Genomic DNA, 19056 nt, shown 5'->3' on the forward strand with positions numbered 1-19056 from the left:
GCATCAAGGACGTCATGCATGACAGCAGCTCGAAGCTCCAAATCAAAATGGCTTTCAACTCTCTGTTTTGTGACTGTTTTGGCCACTCCTTTTGAATGACGCCCCTCAAATTGACGTGCAAGAAGATTCCCTAACCATCGTTCAAGAAGAGGAACTATTCCCCGAAGGAAGAACAACCATACCCTCCACATTGGAGCCCAAAATCCACACCCTGGACCCTTACCCACAGGACCAGTATTGAAACGGTAATATATCAAGTGCTTCAAATCCTTGCACATCCTAATCTGCCTCATCAGTCTGTATTTATAACGATACATACCCGTCAACTGGCCAACGTGAGAGAAAATATATTGCAGACCGTCAGCCAACTGGAAGGCATCAACATTACCAAGTCGGAATTGGACATTCGCATCAACAACAAGTTTTGTCAGCCGGAGAATCTCACGGCAGAGATGAAAAGCGTTCCCAAAACGTGACTTCTTACGCTCTTTGGTGGTCAAAGTTTTCACAGGCTTAAGGTTGAAGTTGTAGTCAAGATGCAGGTAGTTTAGATTCTTCCTATGAATCAACAGATTCAGCATATTATAACCCTGACGACACACTTGCAGACCCACTTCAACCCAATCCAGTTCGGTACTTTGGAAAAACTTTGTAGCTGCAAGAGATCGAAACAAGTGCTTCTTCTTCTGAGCTTTAGGTGGTCTATGGTGCAACTCATTCAGCACATAGCATTTCAATAGCTTTTGGTAACTAACCCGAACTTTAACCGGATAGGCTGGAGGACTGCAGTTAATGAGATCAAATAATGTATTAGGACACTCACTAGTAAATTTCAAAGTCAAAGAGACCGAAAGTAGATAAAAAAGAAAAGCTTACCAATGCTCCTTGAACCACTCTGACACCAAGGGAATATCTTCTGCCCGTCGCGTCCTCCCAGACCTCATATTGAAAGGTCGTGGGGCAAACAACAATGATATGCCAGCAGCTGTAGTGTCAGTGTAGAGTTGGGTATCTTTCAGCAAAGGTTCCACACCTTCTGGTAAAGGGAAGTCATCCTCATCATCGTCTTCATACACCTTCCTTTCACGCTTTTCCTTGTTAGTGTTGCTTATCGGGTGAATTAACGGATCATAATAAAATGCAGGAAGATCAGGATCCTCGGTCTTTATATACATAACCATAGGACTGTGATACACACAGAGTTTTACTTTCCTTGGCCGATTATTGTAGAGATGGGGAAACGCTATTCTGTACTCAGTTCGCAGAGGGGAACGAATGATAAGCTTGTTGATGTCATTAAATTCATTCCAGTCCTCATCTCCTTTCTCCATATCACGGTACAAAGGTTCAAACTTAGGTCCACCTGGAAAAGAGTACCAGAATGCATTAGAAAAGAATAAAAGAAAGGGACCTGCAAGTGAAAGAAAAAAATGGAGCACAGAAGGAAGATAGCGTACCAGGTATGCACATGTTCAAAGCCTTTGCTGTGAAGAAAGATGGCATGTCAAACAAGTAGAAGTAGTTGCGATCAATCAGATCAGAAAGCAACTGGCCTGCAAGCCTGTGAAGGGTAGCCATAATTGGAAGTGAGAGGTTCCACCTCCGGTAACTGGGACCATTAATCAGTTTTGTTTTAACGAGTGGCTTGTGGTCGTAAAACCAAGTGTGTACAGCAGAATCTTCTTCCTCATCAAGCTCCAACTGAATTGGTTCAAGAGGATCAACGTCCAACAAGTTGTCTGCATAGTCTAGTGGAGGCTCCTCATCATCAAATGGTGGAAACCGCATTCTCTTGAAATGACGACGATCCCTCTTTTCCCTTCGCATCATAATCCACATAGTACCCCACTGCAAGAATAGAATGGAATAAGCATCACTCAAATAAAACATCAAGTAAAATTTAATCAAGGTACAGAGACATGAAAATAGAGAGAGAGGGAGAGAGACTAATCACTCACCTGAGCCATGTAAATAGGTTCCACGACCCATGGTATCTCGTTCACAAAAGTAATAGCTCCAGTGATGTGGTACAAAACCTTCACGTCTCGAACCTGGAAGAAAATGGGGAGTTAGATAAATGAACAAACGGCGAAAATAGCCGAAGCTAAGCAGAAACCACATAAAGCTAACAAAAAATTAATAACCTGCTCCCAGGGCATAGGCATATTCTCCAAGAGCTTGAAAACAGCGTGAGGAACGAACTTAAGGGCTCCAAGGTATACACGTTTGTCGTGACGGAACTTCTTGGATGACATATCACCATGATCCCTGAAGAAAGAAAAAGAAATCGCAGTTTCAGTCTCACAATCAAATCCAAGAAAAATCCTATAACCAAATCAGAGAAATCTTGGAGCCCTAAGTAAACTAGATTCCGAAATCGAAGAGAAAGAAAAACTCGCCTGATGATCTTCCTGACGTGCTCAGGTGGCATGTCCTCCTTCTGAGTTTCCACGAATCCAAACTTCCTCTTGTCGCCGTAGCGCTTCGAGTTAAGCTGCATCCATTTTCTGGCCTTCTCCTCAAGCTTCGCCTCGGCCTCCTCAGGAGTAGGTTCCACCGGAGGAGTCGGATTAGAAGGCGGCGGAAGCGCCGTGTAAGAAGGATGCGCAGCGGGAGGTGGCGGCATCATCGAGCCGCCGGTACCAGGAGGAGCTAAGGGCATCCCATCGTTGTTGTTCCACATGGCTTAGGGTTCCAAATCGAAAGGCCGAGCTGTAGTCGCGGAGGAATAAACCCTAAATCCACCGCGTCCGTGTCGATCTATCTATCTACTTTGCGAAGAACTAGTGAGCTTAATCGAGTACAAGAAAAACCCTAAAACATTTTCGGGTGAGTCGCTTTTTTTTGTTTTTTTCCTCGTTCGGCCTTTTAATATTGGAGAGGAGGAGGTGTGTAAGTAAATCAGGCGGTGTCGAGCAAATGCTTAGGCGGTTATCCAAACCCGCTTATTGGACTAGAGTCACTGCTAATCGAATCAAGCTAATGGGCCTTTGATTATTATAGTTGGGCCGTGGTCCATGTGCCCATAGGCGAACTACAAATTGTTTTTTTCTTTTTCTAGGATGCAGTTGTAATTGCGTTTCCCCGTATAACAAACAAACTCTCCCGATTCTGGCGACTCTCTCTCTCAGACTGACAAGTCACAAGTCCGTCGTCTCAAACACGTGAAGAGCAGAATCGTGTCGTAGTCAGTCGCGGCGGCAATGCGAGAGGAACAAAGTCCAGGTAGGGACGGTCGTCGAAGTGGAGGACTGAGGTCGTTGATAGAGCCTCGCTTCTTGTCATCGTTTGCTTTAAACGACGGTGGTTCGATTTCTGGACGGAGATCTTCCTACCTGAAACTTCCTCCTCAAGGTCGTATCAAGCTTTCCGTCGCTAAGCTCAACGGTTCCCTTTTCGGTACGATTTTTGCTTATCCAGTTTCCGAAATTCTCAATTTGAAGTGTCAACTAAATTCTTCTCTATGTGATTTTTGTTTTCCTGCTTTGCCTTACATAATAAATCTCTCGGAACTCTTTAGATTAGCCTTTGAGCTAATCGAACTCTAATGGTTTCTATTATTGGTTGGTGCGTCCGGAATTGGTTGTGTTGCGGTTTGAAATCAAAATTCTGATATAACTTGTCGTCAACAAGTTAAAAATGGTTTCCAACGATTCAGCAGATGTGGAAGTCGCAAAGGATTGCTCGGTGGCAGAGCTCAAAAGAGCTGTGGAACAAGTTTTCACTATTTCTCCTCTAGAAGGTCACGGCAGGATTTCATGGTACATCATCTGTGACTGTGCATATGAAAAGTTTGAGATTCTACACTTGTTTAAGCTATCTGATACAGTCTTGATCTACGCCTACAGGTCCCACGTCTGGGGTCATTTTTGCTTGTGTTATCGTGACCAGAGATTACTCAATGACAAGACTAGCATCCGTTATCTCGGTCTCAATGATGGGGATCAAGTTCGTGTCTTACTCCATCTCCCTTCTACTTAAGAGAACGCATTTTCATTTGCATTGTAATCCCTTTCACACTCTATTTCAGTTACATTTCGTAAGGCATTTGTCTATAGACCACTCTCCTATGAACAAAAGATCCAAGAGCCCCAGTTGCAAGCGCTACCTTCAGTAAGTACTTTGCCACTATCTGCCTTTTATTGTCTCTGCATTCCAATGCTCTTCTAAAGAAGCTTCTTTTTATGGTAGGTTGGAAATGGAATCCGAAGCCAACAAAATCCAGAACAGTATGGATGATGTAGCTGAGAAGTGTTATCCAGGAGCACAAGACGAGTTACCGGCAGCAGAATTCAGACTAGTGAACCTAATCAAAGGATGGTTGCCTTATGCTGGACGTTGGGGAGTGTCCAGAACAGGACCTGAGAGTCGCAGTGGTCCTTCCAGATTTTCTTTGAAGCATTTCGGTGGCAGGCCCAAGATGTAAAACCGTAAGTCACTTCCTCTTCTTATCTTCCCTACTTCATTTCTTCCTTTCTTTCAGTGATTATTGGTTTATGGATTTGTTGTCCAGGATTGATTCAAAGGATCCCTAGTTTTACAAATGACGTATCTATAGTTTGTCTTTATGCATTACGAAAGCTGAAAGAAGGTGCGTTTTTTATTCGCATTTTATCAGCCTAGAACACAGTAGTATAAGATCAGCTGATTTGTAATAAAACAAGAATAGGTTGAGTATGTGTTAATTCAGAAGTGAAATGGCAAGGTAAACCTTATACATGCTGAAAATGGTTTAACACATACTAACCTACTGAACCCAATTAATTGGCCTCACCACCCGAGAATCTAAGAATGACCTGCCCTGCCACTAGCGTAAGATTATCTTCTTTTGCCTTTGTTCTATGAAAAACTCGTTGTCATATTTACATATTTCTATATCTCTGAAGTTAACTTATTGACAATCTACATATGACTGTATCTGATTCTAAACAATTATAACATTCCTAGTATTTTTATTTTTCAAGTTCGTTCCACCAGTGGACCATAATCTCATTGAATTACTGTTATATGGAAGCTAGTATTGTACTTTCACATGTGCTAGGAGCTTGAGAATATTGTTTACTTGTACATCTTGAGAAGGTGAAGAACATACACTCCGCTAGTAGAGCATTGTCTTTTTAATATTATAAACACTCGGAGAATTTTGACCCTTAATGATCGGTTGGCCGAGTGTAAAGGTGTTTGCTCTTGTCTTAATAATATAGAATTCTGTTTTCTCTTTTTTTTCTTTATCTTTTGTTTGTTTGTATGTACATATTTGGTTTATTGGCTGGTAAAGTGCATAAACTCAGAAACCGTGGAAGCAAGTGCAGAAGTCGGCAGCGAGTGTCAAACCATAGCAAGGCTCAAAGACTTTCATTCTCGATCTTTTCCGCATGTTGTCATGAGCGAAGAGTATACCACTCAATAAAGTAGTCTCCAAGGCACAGCCACTAAGGTTGTTACAGGTCAGGATTGGATTCTACTTTCTAAAGGGAATGGAATGAGTAATGACTGATGGATATCTGCATGTGGGTCTAATCTAGTATTGGATGTGTGATGGTCTCATTGTCCTGCATGCACTGGACTGTAACATCAAAAGGTGAGAGCATTGTGCATACAGTAACTTACACTATCTGCCAACAGTAAAAAAAAAAAAAAACGCAAAGAAGTGGGATCTTAGATTCCCATTCTGATTAGAGTTGATGTCACTGTTAGAGGAGAGCACATAGTCACATGGTCAAGTCCCTCTCTTCTTTCAACTTAAAAGAAAAAAAGAAAAAGAAAATATGATTCGAAGTAAATGAAAGAAAGGCAGAGGAGGGAGATCTTGGGTAGTGATTGTCCTCCCAAGATTTGGTGTCCTTCGCTGTCTCTTTTGAAATTAACTGCACGAAAGATATTTGTGAGGTACGCATTCCTTTGTGTTTCGTTTTCAAACTTCATCATCTATTACAACTACTTTTTGGGAGTTTTTATTATAACAATTCGTGTATGTAAAAACAAAATTACTTTGATTTCTTTTGAATCTTTCTTTCAAGATGTTCAAAATAAACTGACCAATAAGATAAGATATTTGAGTAAAAAGAGAACCTACCAATTACTAAACTCGGCCACTTACCTGATTGAAGTATCTCTGGTTTGAAGTTGGATTTGTGAGACCATATGTAAATCCTTAAATAATTGAGTTGACTGTTGTTGTCGTTTTATAGAGAGATAGTGTGTAGATGAAATCATGAAAAGCATACAAAATTTGGTTCAGATCCGACTAGTGGACTGGAAAGGATTATATTATCTCATCTCATCTGATTGATTTTTGATTTTGCCTTTAATAAACTTCTATTTTCAAAAGGCTTCTTCAAGATTTTCTAAAACATTTCCTTTTTGCTTATTTTGAAATTTGAATCCAATCAAATCTATTTTCCTTTTTGATGTAAGAAGTGGTAGTACTAGTAGTAGTGGGGAGATATCTACACGAAATCTGAATCCAAACCAAATCCTATTTTTTCGGATGAATATTAATTAGTTGAATCAAATTTGGTTGGAAAACGGCTTAACATGGGTGGTGTGGGGGGGCATAAAAACATTTTCCTTACTTCCTTTTTACTATAATAAAGTAATGATTAGAAGAAAAAAATATATAAAAATAAGTGGGAGAGAGAGAAGAGCGAGCAGGCGTGCGCTTCAACAGTCGAAACAAAGGCACTACTCTCGTACGTTTTTTTTTTTAAATCTATCTCCCTACTCTCTTCACTTTTTTTACCTTTGGCCTTTGCTTATTTGTTTTTGTATATGACACATGTAGCGATCTCATCTGGTAGGGTACAATTTTTTCCCCCAATGATTTTTCTTTTAAGAAAAAAAAAAATTGATCTACCAATTTTACCATCGAACAAAATATGTTGTTTGATATTTGATTTTTTTTAGGGAAATCACAGAGAGATATTGAATACAAATTGGATAATATGGGATTCGCACCTTTTCTTTTAATTTCTCTCATAACCATTCTTACTATAAATGCTAAAGTTCACAATTTCATACCTTTCGAGAAGGATTCGCTTATTTTCTAGCAGAGAAAGATTCGTTTTTTTTACCAGTTGCGCTCTCGATGAGGATTGTCACAACTCACAACTCAAGAATCTAGCAAAAAAAACAACAACGACAACAACAAATTTAAACCACTTTAATCTATTTATTTAATGTTTTTCAAGTGTGCATGCATCATGCATGTCATGCTGTCACACAATATCGATTTAATACGAGTAAAACCACAACACATTTAACATTTATGTTATAAATATCCATCACACAAAACAAAAGCCTGGATCTAGAGAAGCCATAAAAAAAACTAGTCATATCAACCATATCAGTGCATTATTACAACGATTTATAGTCTTGCGGTACATGATTTATTAAATTATAATGGTTTATTTTATACTTTCTTCTGATAAACATATAGTATGATAAAAAACAGTGGAAAAAATAAATTTATTAAGTAATCAAATACTGAAATATTCAAAAATCATAAATTAAAAATAATAGAAAAACAACCATAAATAATAACTAAGTTCATAATAAAAACTTTTAAAACATAACTAAAATAACTAAGTGAACATGTACACCATCAGACTCTTCTGCTGGTAGGAAGAGGTCCGAGAGAGATGGGCAACGATGATGCGGATCAACCCAACCCAAAGAAGCCTACTCTCTCAGCCCCTAGAAAGCGGCGTAATAATAATGGGTCTTGTTTGTTTTACGGTTTTTGTTTAATAATCTCATGAATCTGGATTTTTTATTTCGGGATTGTTTGTTTGTTATGAAATAACAAATGGTCATATTTATATGTGAAAGTTAAGGTAAGGCTTACCTTTTTTTATTTTTTATTTTTTTATTACGTGATTCAAAACTTGTCACTCTTATTCTTATGCTCTCTTGTTGGGAAAATAGTCCATTTACACTTCTTAGTTTGTTTATTATTCACCTTGATGTGCATACTGTTCTTCATCCGTGGAGAGGCTTGTTAACAAGTTTGTTACCATGTTTATGCTACCTGTTTCTGTGGGTGTAATAACCATCTTGTGACAAAACGAATATGTACTGTAAGTGGTAGCGAAATAGATATATATTACATATATATTGGGAAACGAACCATAAATAATTTTGTGTGATCAAATAAGTTAATATCATAAAATGACGTGTGATTTGATAAAAGTTACATGACATTTGTTTTATATATCCGCTATAAAGACATGCTAAATCTATGTTTTTATATTAAAAATGACAAATTTATAAAATAAGCTTGGGTTACGTAATGCATACACTCGATTATCTTCAAATATTTTAGACCATGTCAAATTAATATTGTTTTGATTGAGTTATTTCTTCTTGTTTGATAAAATTGTGATCCTCAGCTGAAGCTCATAGATACTAATCCTCTCGATGCTAGCGAAATAATCAGGATATTTTTGCCATTTTAGACAATTATCTGTAATATAATCATCCATTATTAAATTGCAATGAGAGATATATTAATTTGTACATTAGTAGTTCTTAATTTACAAAGTAAATCCAACCACTATGATATTTGAGTTGTTACAAATGAGCTTTAATTTGATACTATTATGTTTTGTATTTTCAAAATTTAAAAACATACTGTATTTTTAAAATAGTAACTTCGGATGGAGACGTACGATGAGTGAGTGGGTAGAAGGAATTATGAAAGAGAGAATGATAAATAAATGCTATAAATACAGCCAACCCATTTCTTTCTTCTCCTTGGACACACACACACACGCACGCACGCACGCACGCACGAGTGAGAGATATGTTTGCCGTGGAGAATGGGTTGCAGGGAGACCCAAGATTAAAGGCCATCTCCGACGCTATTCGCGTCATCCCTCACTTCCCCAAGACTGGTCCATTTTATATTTTCTTTCTTTCTTTTATGTGCATACTTATATTCGTTTTTCTTGTTCGCTTCTCGTTGAGAGAAATCAACTAATTTCTATGAGTGTGTGTGTGTTTGTGTCGCAGGGATCATGTTTCAGGACATAACAACTTTGCTGCTGGATCCAGTTGCCTTCAAACATGTTGTTGATATCTTCGTTGATCGTTACAAGCACATGAACATCTCTCTCGTTGCTGGTTCCTTTCACTTTCCCTTCTTTAATTATAAACCCTCTCTCTAGCTCATAATTAATCTACTCTTTCTTCAAGTCGCTTAATTAAGCTTAAATTATCAATTCATTCAGCTTAATAGGCAACGCACGTATAATATATATATATATATAGATTTTATAATATATAGTAAATATATAGTTATTATTCCTATCCTAATATTATGACATATGATAGAATCCAAAGCGGCGAGGATTTCCCAATATGAAAAGACTGAATAAACAAAATAGACAACTTTTTTATGGATTAATGATTTTACACACCCACATACTAACTTGTCTAGTGTGGTTGGTGACTAATTAGTCATGCATCCCTTTTAATTTGTCGTTAGTCTGCCTCTATATATATTTTCTCTTCTTTTTGTCATTTAGTGATCCTTTTGTGAAATTCAATTAGAAACAAACAAGTAAGAAATGCTTATCTAAACTCGATTCGAGGATAATATAAACCACCGGTCGATTAATATAATGCATAATGCAGGAGTTGAGGCTAGGGGATTCATATTTGGACCTCCCATCGCATTAGCCATAGGTGCTAAGTTCGTCCCACTACGCAAACCGGGAAAACTACCCGGTACGATTACTTATATATACGTACTGTTGGAATTAGTTATAATTATAATAAGAGAAGTGTGGTTGAAGGATATACATGATCCAATATTTGGTTGTGGTGTTAAAATAAAATAAAAGGGAGAGTGATAAGCGAAGAGTACGAGCTAGAGTATGGAAGTGATCGTCTAGAGATGAGTGTGGAGGCTGTCAAATCAGATGAACGAGCTCTCATCATCGATGATTTAGTTGCCACCGGTGGGACACTCTCCGCTTCCATTAACCTCTTGGGTAAATAATATTCTTCTACTTTTTTGTTGAATACTAATGTTAAACAAGATCATGATTTGAATAATACATTACATACGCCTTTTGAAATGGTAACACGATAATACTATATCGATTGAGTAGTAAACTAATGAGCCTATCTCTCTATCTCTCTCTCTCTCTATGGACGCACTTTAGAGCGCGCTGGGGCTGAAGTTGTAGAATGTGCCTGCGTTGTTGGTTTGCCTAAGTTTAAGGTATAAAGTGGTCTTTTAAAATTTCGAACCAATAATATTGTTGGATCTTATACATATATATAGGCCCATTAACGAATACTACTAGATGTGAAGAAGATAAATTAACAACAACAAGTTGTTTCGACGATATGATGGCATGCAGGGGCAGTGTAAGCTGAAGGGAAAGCCGTTGTACGTTTTGGTGGAGCCAAGAGAGTACGATGAATTAACCTTATACAATTAAAGCCTTTTTAAATCTATTGGCGAGCTATATATATATGGTCGTCATCTTCATTTATATTTCCAAATTCGCGAACTAGATAAATTGTAATATCAACGGTTATGTCAATAATATATAATCGATATCTTGCAATGAAAATAATGATTGTATTCTATTAGGATTCAATGTGGAATGATTCATGCTAGTAGTCACACAAGCTACCCTTTATGTTGTATGTAGCTAAGCTCGCCTTAGTTAAAAGCTTTTAGTTTTGGTACTCTTCATTTCGAGATCGATCCTTTTTAGTTTTGGTACTTTTTATGTTGTATATTGAAGGATGTAGCCAAACAAACAAAAAAAAAAAGTATTGGAAGATGATCAAAATAAAAATGGGAAAAATGTCGTTAAAATCATGAACTTTCAAATTTTGGCCATTTAAAACATGGATTTTGTTGTAGGCCATTTAAAACATCAACTTTCGTTGATTAGCTTTTTTAATCATGAAGTTTCGTTGACCAGGCCAAAAAAGACATGACGTTAAATCCGATAATTGACCTACTAACAGATGTTACTATGCCGTTAATTACTCCGTTACTGACAAACCGATATCGTTTTAATTGAAGTTTTAGTTTGAAATAATATCATTTAAACCATGAACTTTTAAATATAGGCCATTTAAATCATGAACTTGTAAATGTATGTCATTTAAACTATGAACTTTTGATTTATGTCATTTAAACCATGAACTCGCCCTGGGCGTTCGGTAAAAATTAGACAACCTAAAAATTTTGGTTATCGGAGCAAATCGAAGAGAGAAAGCTTAATCGTTCGGTGCAATTGCTTTGAATAACCGGTTTTGGTTCGGTTCGGTAATCGAATCGATTGGTTTATTAGAAATTGTAGAAATATATAAGCCTAATCGGCTAACCCGTTTAACCCTAGTTTAGTTTATCTCTTCTTTCTTTGACTCCGCCTCATGATGCGATTATGAGAAAGAGAGAGAAGAACATCAGTTCATCATTCTTTGTAGATCTTTGTCATGTATTTTGTGTCTTTTTGTTTTTGTCTTGAATCTTTTTCATTTATTAGGACACTACATTAGAGTCTGAAGGATTGATCATCTTGTTTTAGGATACTGCACTAGAGTTTGAAAGATTGATCACCATTTTTATGTATTATGGTTTACATAACATAAATTTGATAGTTCATGGTTTAATTGACATACATTTACAAGTTCATGGTTTAAATGACATACATTTACAAGTTCATGGTTTAAATGGTCTATATTTAAAAGTTCATGGTTTAAATAACACTTTTCGAATTAAAACTTCTATTAAAACGATGTCGTTTTGTTAGTAACGGAGTGATTAACGGCATAATAACGTCTGTTAGTAGGTCAATTATCGGATTTAACGTCATGTCTTTTTTGGCCTGGTCAACGAAACTTCATGTTTAAAAAAGCTAGTCAACGAAAGTTGATGTTTTAAATGGCCTACAACAAAGTTCATGTTTTAAATAGCCAAAATTTGAAAGTTCATGATTTTAATGACATTTTTCCCAAATAAAAATGGTTTTAAGTATAATTTGGGGAGAAACTTATAGCAGTCACCACCTTTCTTAGTTGAAATTGAAGTAAGTTTCATAGTGATTTTGATAACTAAACAAAGGTAGATTTGGTTTCTTGATAATCAATCTTCACTGTATTAGTATTAGTGCATTGTTTATAGTATACGATATCACAAAGCACAAGGGGATTAAAAAAGCAAACAAATATTTTGAGAAGATTAAATAAAGAATTAGAAAACGGTGTCTGGGACGTGTCACGCGCGACGCGCCCATGTTGGTATAGGAAAGTACGAAAGAGCCCCTGGTGCTTGCATAATGTGCAAGTTGTTGTCGTAGTGTATAAAAAGGGTAAATTAGAGACAAATTTGGGTTCCACCTCCCCTGGCCTGGCCTGCCCTGTAGTCAAAGAAAACCTAAAAAACCCGATTAGATTTGATATACGAAAGATAAAAAAGATCCTTCTTCTCTTACGCTCCTCCTCGTATTTCGATTCGATTCGTCGGAGATCTTCTTCATCTTCTTCATCCAAACCCTAACTTATTGCTTATTTGGATCGAATCATCATCATCATCATCATCATCATCATCATCTTGTCAATTTTGGATTTCTCCACCTGAGCCATGTCTGCCGTTTATTGCGGAACCAAGAGATCTTACTTCGATGATATTCCTTCTCCTCCCTCTTCTAAGAGGTTCCGATGCTTTTCTCCGTCCAATTCTCCAGTCTGGTCCTCTCCTTCCTCTTCTCTCGATCAGCTTCGCTCTGCCTTCCCTCACCTTGAACTCACGGTACGTCTTCTTATTCTCCCTTTTTTTGTTTTGTTTTTGTTCTGGGAGCCACACACAGATCTAGCTTTACCTTTTTCCCGCATCTGCTACTTGCTCTCCGACTTGCTTAGTCTCTGTTAGACGCCAATTTCGTATGTAGTTATCTATCGGCTGTGTGTGTTCTTTGTTCAATTTCATTCTGACCTAGGTTTTTTTTGTAGCTTAGAAATTTGATTAGATTTGGAATTTTTTTTTGGTTCTCAGGTTCTTGTGAAGGCTCTAGAAGAACATGGAAGTGATTTAAATGCTTCTATGAAAAGCTTATACTCTTTCGTCTCCGCTGAGGAGGAGAAGAAAGCTCAAGAATTAGCCGCAGGATGTGCTGCTAATGAGGAATCTGATGCCGTTTCTGGTGCATCTACTTATACGGCTACAGACAATCCCCCGGTTAGTGGTGATGACTGGGTTGAATTGTTAGTCAGGGAGGTTACTCAATCTACTGGTACCGATGATGCTAAACTACGTGCCTCTAGAGTCCTTGAGGCCTTGGAGAAGATGTTAAGTGCACGTGCTCGTGAAGAAGCTGGGAAAAAATTCCAAGAGGTAATAAAGCATTTTCAAAAATCTATCCTTTTTGATGTGTTCCATCCTGAATATAATAAACTTACATATGCACCCTTCTGCATACATGCTGGCTATCAGAGCGATCATAGGTTGTTCTTTGAGTCCTAGGTATGGATTTACAATATCAAGTTCAGGGTTGCTGTAGTCGGACATAGGTTGAACCATCAGCTTATTCTTATGTAGGGTAGCTTCAATGTTGTCACCGACTACAAAACTGTTGGCTATATAAACACAGTATACCTAGGAAACAGTTGGGAAGGAATGATTCTCGTTTGATTTTGTCAAAACTATGATAATTACGAAACAGAATGATGACGCAGCAAATTATTCCTAGGATTTTTTGGTATCTCGTGTATGAAATGAACAGCCTTTTTCTGATGTCACAGGAGAACGTGGTAGTCCAGCAACAAGTGGAGGCCTTGATCAAGGACAACACAGTCCTCAAACGTGCAGTTGCTATCCAGCATGAGCGGCAGAAAGCATTTGAAGATGCGAACCAGCAGTTAGAACTCTTGAAACACCTGATTCCTCAGTACCAGGAAAAGCTCAGAACTCTGGAGGTAAAGCCTTAAAAACCGTGGAGAGCTTTTTCTAGCTCTATTGCGTTGAATTGTCTGTGTTTGTTGTTTTAAAAATTATGTTGATGGCTCACAGAAAAGTGTGAATGATCAAAACGCAGGTGAACAACTACGCGCTGAAAATGCAGCTGCAGCAAGTGGAACATGGCAACTCAATGCCAGGAAGATTCAATCCGGACGTCTTCTAAAAAGCTCTCCAGGAAACGAGGACACTTACTTGCAGGAGGAGAAGGCGGCAATAAACGCAAGTGAGAGAGAGAGAGAGAGAGATACGAAAACAAAAAGTGCTTTTGCATTGGTATTACTGTGTAGTCCGGGACAAACATGAGTTTCCTTTGCTTTTTGATATATTTCTTTGCTGCTGTTTGTGTCTGTTCCTCAGTCGTATTAGTTGGGAAATCAAGGATGTGTTTTTGGTATAGGGTTGTATAACTGAACATTGTTCTGAATATTAGGGGGAGAGTCTGTCGGAGACTAATAAACTTGTGATCTCCCCATGGTATCGATTTCCTGAAACTTGGCTTCACCACTCTCCATGAGTGTTGTTTTTTTTTTTTTATGAACAATGAAGCTATCGTATCTGGAACAATGAAGAGAGATAAGTTAAAAAAAGAAAAAGAAAAAAGAGATCCACGTGAGCGAGGTTGGCACCACAAATCGCGAATGTCGAGTTTTATTTTTTCACTCTCTCGCTAAAAGAGAAGTTGAATCATCTCAACAATGTCCGTTGCGAAGCTTCCCCGCTGAGGACTGAGACGGAGGGCTCGTTTAATCGACTGACCCAATCTCTCTCTTTTATTCTTTTTCTTTTTTCGCTCCCCTCACCTTCTTGGTCTCTCTAATGGCTGCCCTCGCTTCTCCTTCCCTCATCCACTCTTCTCTCTGCTTCTTCGCTTCCGCCGCCGCCGCCGATGGCCCCCGTTCCCTTTCTTGTAATAATTTCTCGGCCTTTTCCGACGGCGGCACTAGTCTCAGGTTTCAAAAGAGCTTCTTATCCGTTTCTTCGCCTAATCGAAATCGACGGGGATCCTCTCGCCGTTCCCTCGTCGTGTTTGCTGCTTCCGGAGACTACTACGCTACTCTTGGTGTGCCTAAATCTGCTAATAACAAGGAGATTAAAGCTGCGTATCGACGTCTCGCTCGTCAGGTATATTACATTACACTGTTTCTTTAGGTGGAGTAGTAATCTGGAACCCTGATCGATCATATTCAAGTTAATTATGCTGCATACCGTTATTAATATTTATGTTAGCTTGATCCTCTCTAATGGTTTCCGCATTGTGCCTTGTACATGGATATGATAATTGTTATTTTGAATTTTCTATTTACTTTGATCTTCTGCTTCACATTATTGAGCTAAGATCCTATAACTTCTCTACTGATTTATATATGTAGTACCATCCCGATGTGAACAAGGAACCTGGAGCAACTGAAAAGTTCAAGGAAATCAGTGCTGCCTATGAGGTATGCACCAAAAGCTAAGGTTCCCAGATTGATTCTCCTTCATAGCTCATGTCTTCCTCACCCTACGGCTATATCTCGGCTATTTGGGTTTACTTTTCTTGTTACCTTGTTAGCTTGCATCAAAATCCATGATTACATAGCCTTGTTTTCAAGATTTTCTGCTACAATAGAGTTAAAGTAATACATGTGAGTTCTCAGCTCTTTTTGCATTGTGGTTACTGAACTACTACATTGTCAGGTGCTATCAGATGAGCAAAAGAGAGCATTATATGATCAATATGGTGAAGCTGGAGTCAAGAGTCCTGTAGGAGGAGCTTCTGGTACTTACACGGTAACTCATTATCTATTTCTGTCTATGCTTAATTTGTTGCCATCAGCTCCTGTGCTTGTAGCATATTTTTCCTTGACATTTACTTTCTCTTACATTTCCAACCAGTCAAACCCCTTTGACCTTTTCGAGACATTCTTTGGTTCGAGTATGGGTGGATTTCCCGGGATGGACCAAGCTGATTTTGGGAGAACCCGCCGCAGTAGGGTTACCAAAGGGGAAGATTTACGGTGAGTTTCTTTAAAAAAATTAGAAAACATTGCATTTATTGACCAACCGCATTCTCTGGTTGAATAACAGCATTTCGCTGTTTGCTAATAAGATAATATTTAATTTGAACGTAAAACTATATTGTTAGTGTCTCCTAACTTCCCCCTGTATCCTGAAAATTTCTACTAGCATGGGATTTAATGAGTAAGCAGAGGAGGGTAGTGCCTGTTTGTCCATTCCCTTGCTCTTTCTGTTGGAGTTTTTCCGTGCTCTTCATAACCTGCATAAGCTTTGACAATCATCAAAAGAAATTAAATTACATTTTTGCTGCTGTTGCATTTCAGGTATGACATCACCTTAGAACTGTCGGAGGCTATTTTTGGATCTGAGAAAGAATTTGATCTTACGCATTTGGAGACATGCGAAGCTTGTGCTGGCACCGGGGCAAAAGCAGGATCCAAGATGAGAATATGCTCCACTTGTGGTGGGAGGGGTCAAGTTATGAGAACTGAGCAAACACCATTTGGCATGTTTTCACAGGTCCTTGCAGTTGATTTCTTTCCTTTTTGTTTGTTTTCTCTCTGTTGCAGTTATTGAAGTTTGACGTCAGAAATGACATCGAGGCATCAGAATTATTGTCAATATTGAGTTCACTCAAAATAATCTGTTTCGTTTAGTAGAAAGCGCAGAAGTGAGAATTCGCTAGGCATTTGGTTGAATCCAGTTTGTGGTTTTTCATTGATTGTGAGAGTTTGATTTTGCTGGTAACTGTGTAACACTACCTTCCTTCTATAGCTGAACTTATTAACAGTTTCCTATATGTGGTCTCTTTCATCTTAGGTTTCTATATGTCCTAACTGTGGTGGAGATGGTGAGGTAATTTCTGAAAATTGCCGGAAATGCTCCGGAGAAGGACGTGTGCGTATTAAAAAAAGCATCAAAGTGAAAATTCCTCCTGGAGTTAGTGCAGGTAGCATCCTTAGAGTTGCTGGAGAAGGTGATTCTGGTCCCAGAGGGTATGTTGACAAAATTACCAGTTAGAAAACCATTCTTTCTGTTATAGCATTCTTAATGGTTCGGGTTTTTGGTAATTGGCTTTCTTCTTCCGTTAGTGGCCTTCCAGGAGATTTGTATGTATATCTTGATGTTGAAGATGTCCAGGGAATTCAAAGAGATGGCATAAACCTTTTATCTACCCTCTCGATCAGTTACCTTGATGCTATATTGGGTGCGGTTGTTAAGGTGATTTAGTTCTTTGTATCAGATATCCAAATAAGTACATTCTAGGTACGTGTAGATATCCTCAGAATTGACCATTCATCTTATTATAAATCTAAAACATCTTTGTAGGTGAAAACAGTTGAAGGAGACACTGAACTGCAGATACCTCCGGGTACACAACCTGGTGATGTGCTGGTCCTGGCAAAGAAAGGAGTACCAAAACTGAATAGACCATCTATCCGTGGTGACCACTTGTTTACAGTCAAAGTATCTATACCAAATCAAATAAGGTATCACCGTTTAACTTGTCTTGTGGTCAATTTAACTAAACCAAACAAAGGTTTGTGCTTCTGTCGATTCCTTAATGGGTTTTCTGGATCCTGCGAACAGTGCTGGAGAACGGGAGTTACTGGAGGAACTTGCATCTCTGAAGGACACATCCAGCAACCGGTCGCGAACTCGTGCTAAGCCTCAGCAACCCAGTAGTAAGTTGTCAAATCTCTAATGCAGAGGACTGTGTTTTATTTTATGTACCAATAATAAACCTCTTGAATCTTTGTATGTATCTGCATTGATGTGAGACTATTTGATGATAACGTATACGTTGATGGATCCCCTCATGTGTATGCCACCTATGGTTTTGTAGCTCTGAGCACCGCACCCAGTAGGTCAGAGAACAGGATAGATGAAGTTAAGGAGGAAAATCAAGAAGCAGAGCAAGAAAACGACTTGTGGAAGAGCATCAAAGACTTAGCAGGGTAAGTCAATTAAAAAAAGATTGTGCCCTTGAAATGATATAGGGAATAGTCCAGCTATGGTTGTGTTCTTAAATCTGAAGCACATAAAAGTCTTCTTCTAAAAACGTAATCCTGCAACTTTTTTTGCACGTAGGTCTGCGGCAAATGGAGTTCTGAAATGGCTGAGAGATAACCTATAAGAGATTCATCTTCAACTAAAAAAGGACGTGGTTTAAAGGATTTATAAGCTGCATTCATGGTAGGAAGGAATGTGGTAATGTTCATTGTTTCATTTGTTAATCTGAGGGTCTTTTGCGGAAAAACAAATACAATTTTTTTTTTGTTGCCTTTTTCAGTTATAGTTTGATGCACATATTGTGAGAAGAGAGGGCGGTTCGCTCTACCTACCCCTATAATACTCCTTTCAATATATACTGTAGACTGTAGTACAGAGACAACCGGTTTTCCGAGTTGGTTTTGATAGAAAAGAAAAAAAATCAGTGAAATTGATGGAACATGTGGATAAAACACGATCATGATCAAAAAGTCTCCCAAGAATGCTTATTTTTTTTTTTTAGATGTACTTGTGTGATGATTTATTACAACCATTCCTGAGTTAGACTTTTCTCTCTATCTTATCTTTCTAGCGAGACCAATGAGATTTATTAATAATGGCTAGTCTACCGCAGCATCTATTCTCCAACCCTTACCATTCCTAAACGCTCTCTTTCTTTATTTTATTTTGGTGTGTGTTTGCATCGGAATTCCATATTTCCTTTCTCGTATGGTAGGAAAAGCTTAATTTTGGACAATGTCTAACTTAACTAGTTAAATATGACAGGTACGTACAGTACGTACGACCGAAAATTGAAAAATAAAAGCAGGACGCAAAGTCCACCATAGATCTACGGCGGATAAAGAGATCTAAAATGGTAAATACCGTTTATGCCCTCTTTCATCGTATTCGTATATAATAGAAGCAGATGAGAGAAAAGGCCGAAAGAAAAAGAAAAAAAAAAGCTCAAAACCCTAGCGGCCGTAATAAGGTCCAAACACAGATTAAGTTATGAGTTGTGTTCTCTCGAGTCTCTAATTTTTTTTTTTTTTTTTTTTAGGGTTTCGATCAAAAAGAAA

At 38.2% G+C, this 19056-nt stretch overlaps 5 protein-coding genes across 9 annotated transcripts in view; 4 read left to right on the forward strand and 1 right to left on the reverse strand.

Moving 5' to 3' along the window:
* Positions 1-2878, reverse strand: part of LOC104714373 (pre-mRNA-processing-splicing factor 8A-like) — a 12786-nt gene extending 9908 nt beyond the window's left edge. The window contains exons 1-6 of one of the 2 annotated variants that reach the window (XM_010431712.1): positions 2400-2878; positions 2145-2268; positions 1959-2051; positions 1458-1848; positions 877-1363; positions 289-783 (exon numbers count right to left, since the gene is read on the reverse strand). In XM_010431712.1, the coding sequence (XP_010430014.1) occupies positions 289-783; positions 877-1363; positions 1458-1848; positions 1959-2051; positions 2145-2268; positions 2400-2683 (1874 nt within the window). In that variant the 5' untranslated portion in view covers positions 2684-2878. The remainder of the gene's footprint in view (positions 1-288; positions 784-876; positions 1364-1457; positions 1849-1958; positions 2052-2144; positions 2269-2399) is intronic. The other variant, XM_010431711.2, reaches the window with a different exon arrangement.
* LOC104714377 lies at positions 3090-6064 on the forward strand. 2 transcript variants are annotated; one of them, XM_010431714.2, is made up of 6 exons: positions 3090-3399; positions 3659-3761; positions 3849-3948; positions 4031-4113; positions 4192-4430; positions 4514-6064. In XM_010431714.2, exons 1-5 carry the CDS (start codon positions 3204-3206, stop codon positions 4424-4426), a joined length of 717 nt encoding a protein of 238 aa, XP_010430016.1. In that variant the 5' UTR covers positions 3090-3203; the 3' UTR covers positions 4427-4430; positions 4514-6064. The 2 variants fall into 2 exon arrangements, with proteins under 2 accessions (XP_010430016.1, XP_010430017.1); XM_010431715.2 differs by having other exon boundaries at positions 3662-3761; positions 4514-6060.
* On the forward strand, positions 8745-10602 carry LOC104714378 (adenine phosphoribosyltransferase 2). Its single transcript, XM_010431717.2, has 6 exons — positions 8745-8894; positions 9013-9123; positions 9637-9729; positions 9846-9995; positions 10170-10228; positions 10371-10602. The coding sequence occupies exons 1-6, from the start codon at positions 8804-8806 to the stop codon at positions 10449-10451; spliced, it is 585 nt and encodes a 194-aa protein (XP_010430019.1). The 5' UTR covers positions 8745-8803; the 3' UTR covers positions 10452-10602.
* Positions 12358-14478, forward strand: LOC104714380. The gene is made up of 4 exons (XM_010431718.1): positions 12358-12781; positions 13025-13363; positions 13771-13944; positions 14064-14478. The coding sequence occupies exons 1-4, from the start codon at positions 12614-12616 to the stop codon at positions 14148-14150; spliced, it is 768 nt and encodes a 255-aa protein (XP_010430020.1). The 5' UTR covers positions 12358-12613; the 3' UTR covers positions 14151-14478.
* LOC104714381 (chaperone protein DnaJ) lies at positions 14597-18530 on the forward strand. Of its 3 annotated transcripts, none has more exons than XR_755828.1 (12): positions 14597-15109; positions 15358-15426; positions 15665-15757; positions 15863-15984; positions 16309-16504; positions 16805-16980; positions 17077-17206; positions 17315-17475; positions 17576-17670; positions 17832-17943; positions 18077-18196; positions 18279-18530. XR_755828.1 is itself a non-coding variant. In XM_010431719.2 (11 exons), exons 1-11 carry the CDS (start codon positions 14804-14806, stop codon positions 18120-18122), a joined length of 1506 nt encoding a protein of 501 aa, XP_010430021.1. In that variant the 5' UTR covers positions 14597-14803; the 3' UTR covers positions 18123-18352. The 3 variants fall into 3 exon arrangements, 1 of the variants encoding a protein (XP_010430021.1); XR_755827.1 differs by having other exon boundaries at positions 18077-18181; XM_010431719.2 differs by having other exon boundaries at positions 18077-18352.

This window comes from Camelina sativa, chromosome 9 (genome assembly GCF_000633955.1).
Source record: "Camelina sativa cultivar DH55 chromosome 9, Cs, whole genome shotgun sequence".
NCBI classification, from domain to species: domain Eukaryota; kingdom Viridiplantae; phylum Streptophyta; class Magnoliopsida; order Brassicales; family Brassicaceae; genus Camelina; species Camelina sativa.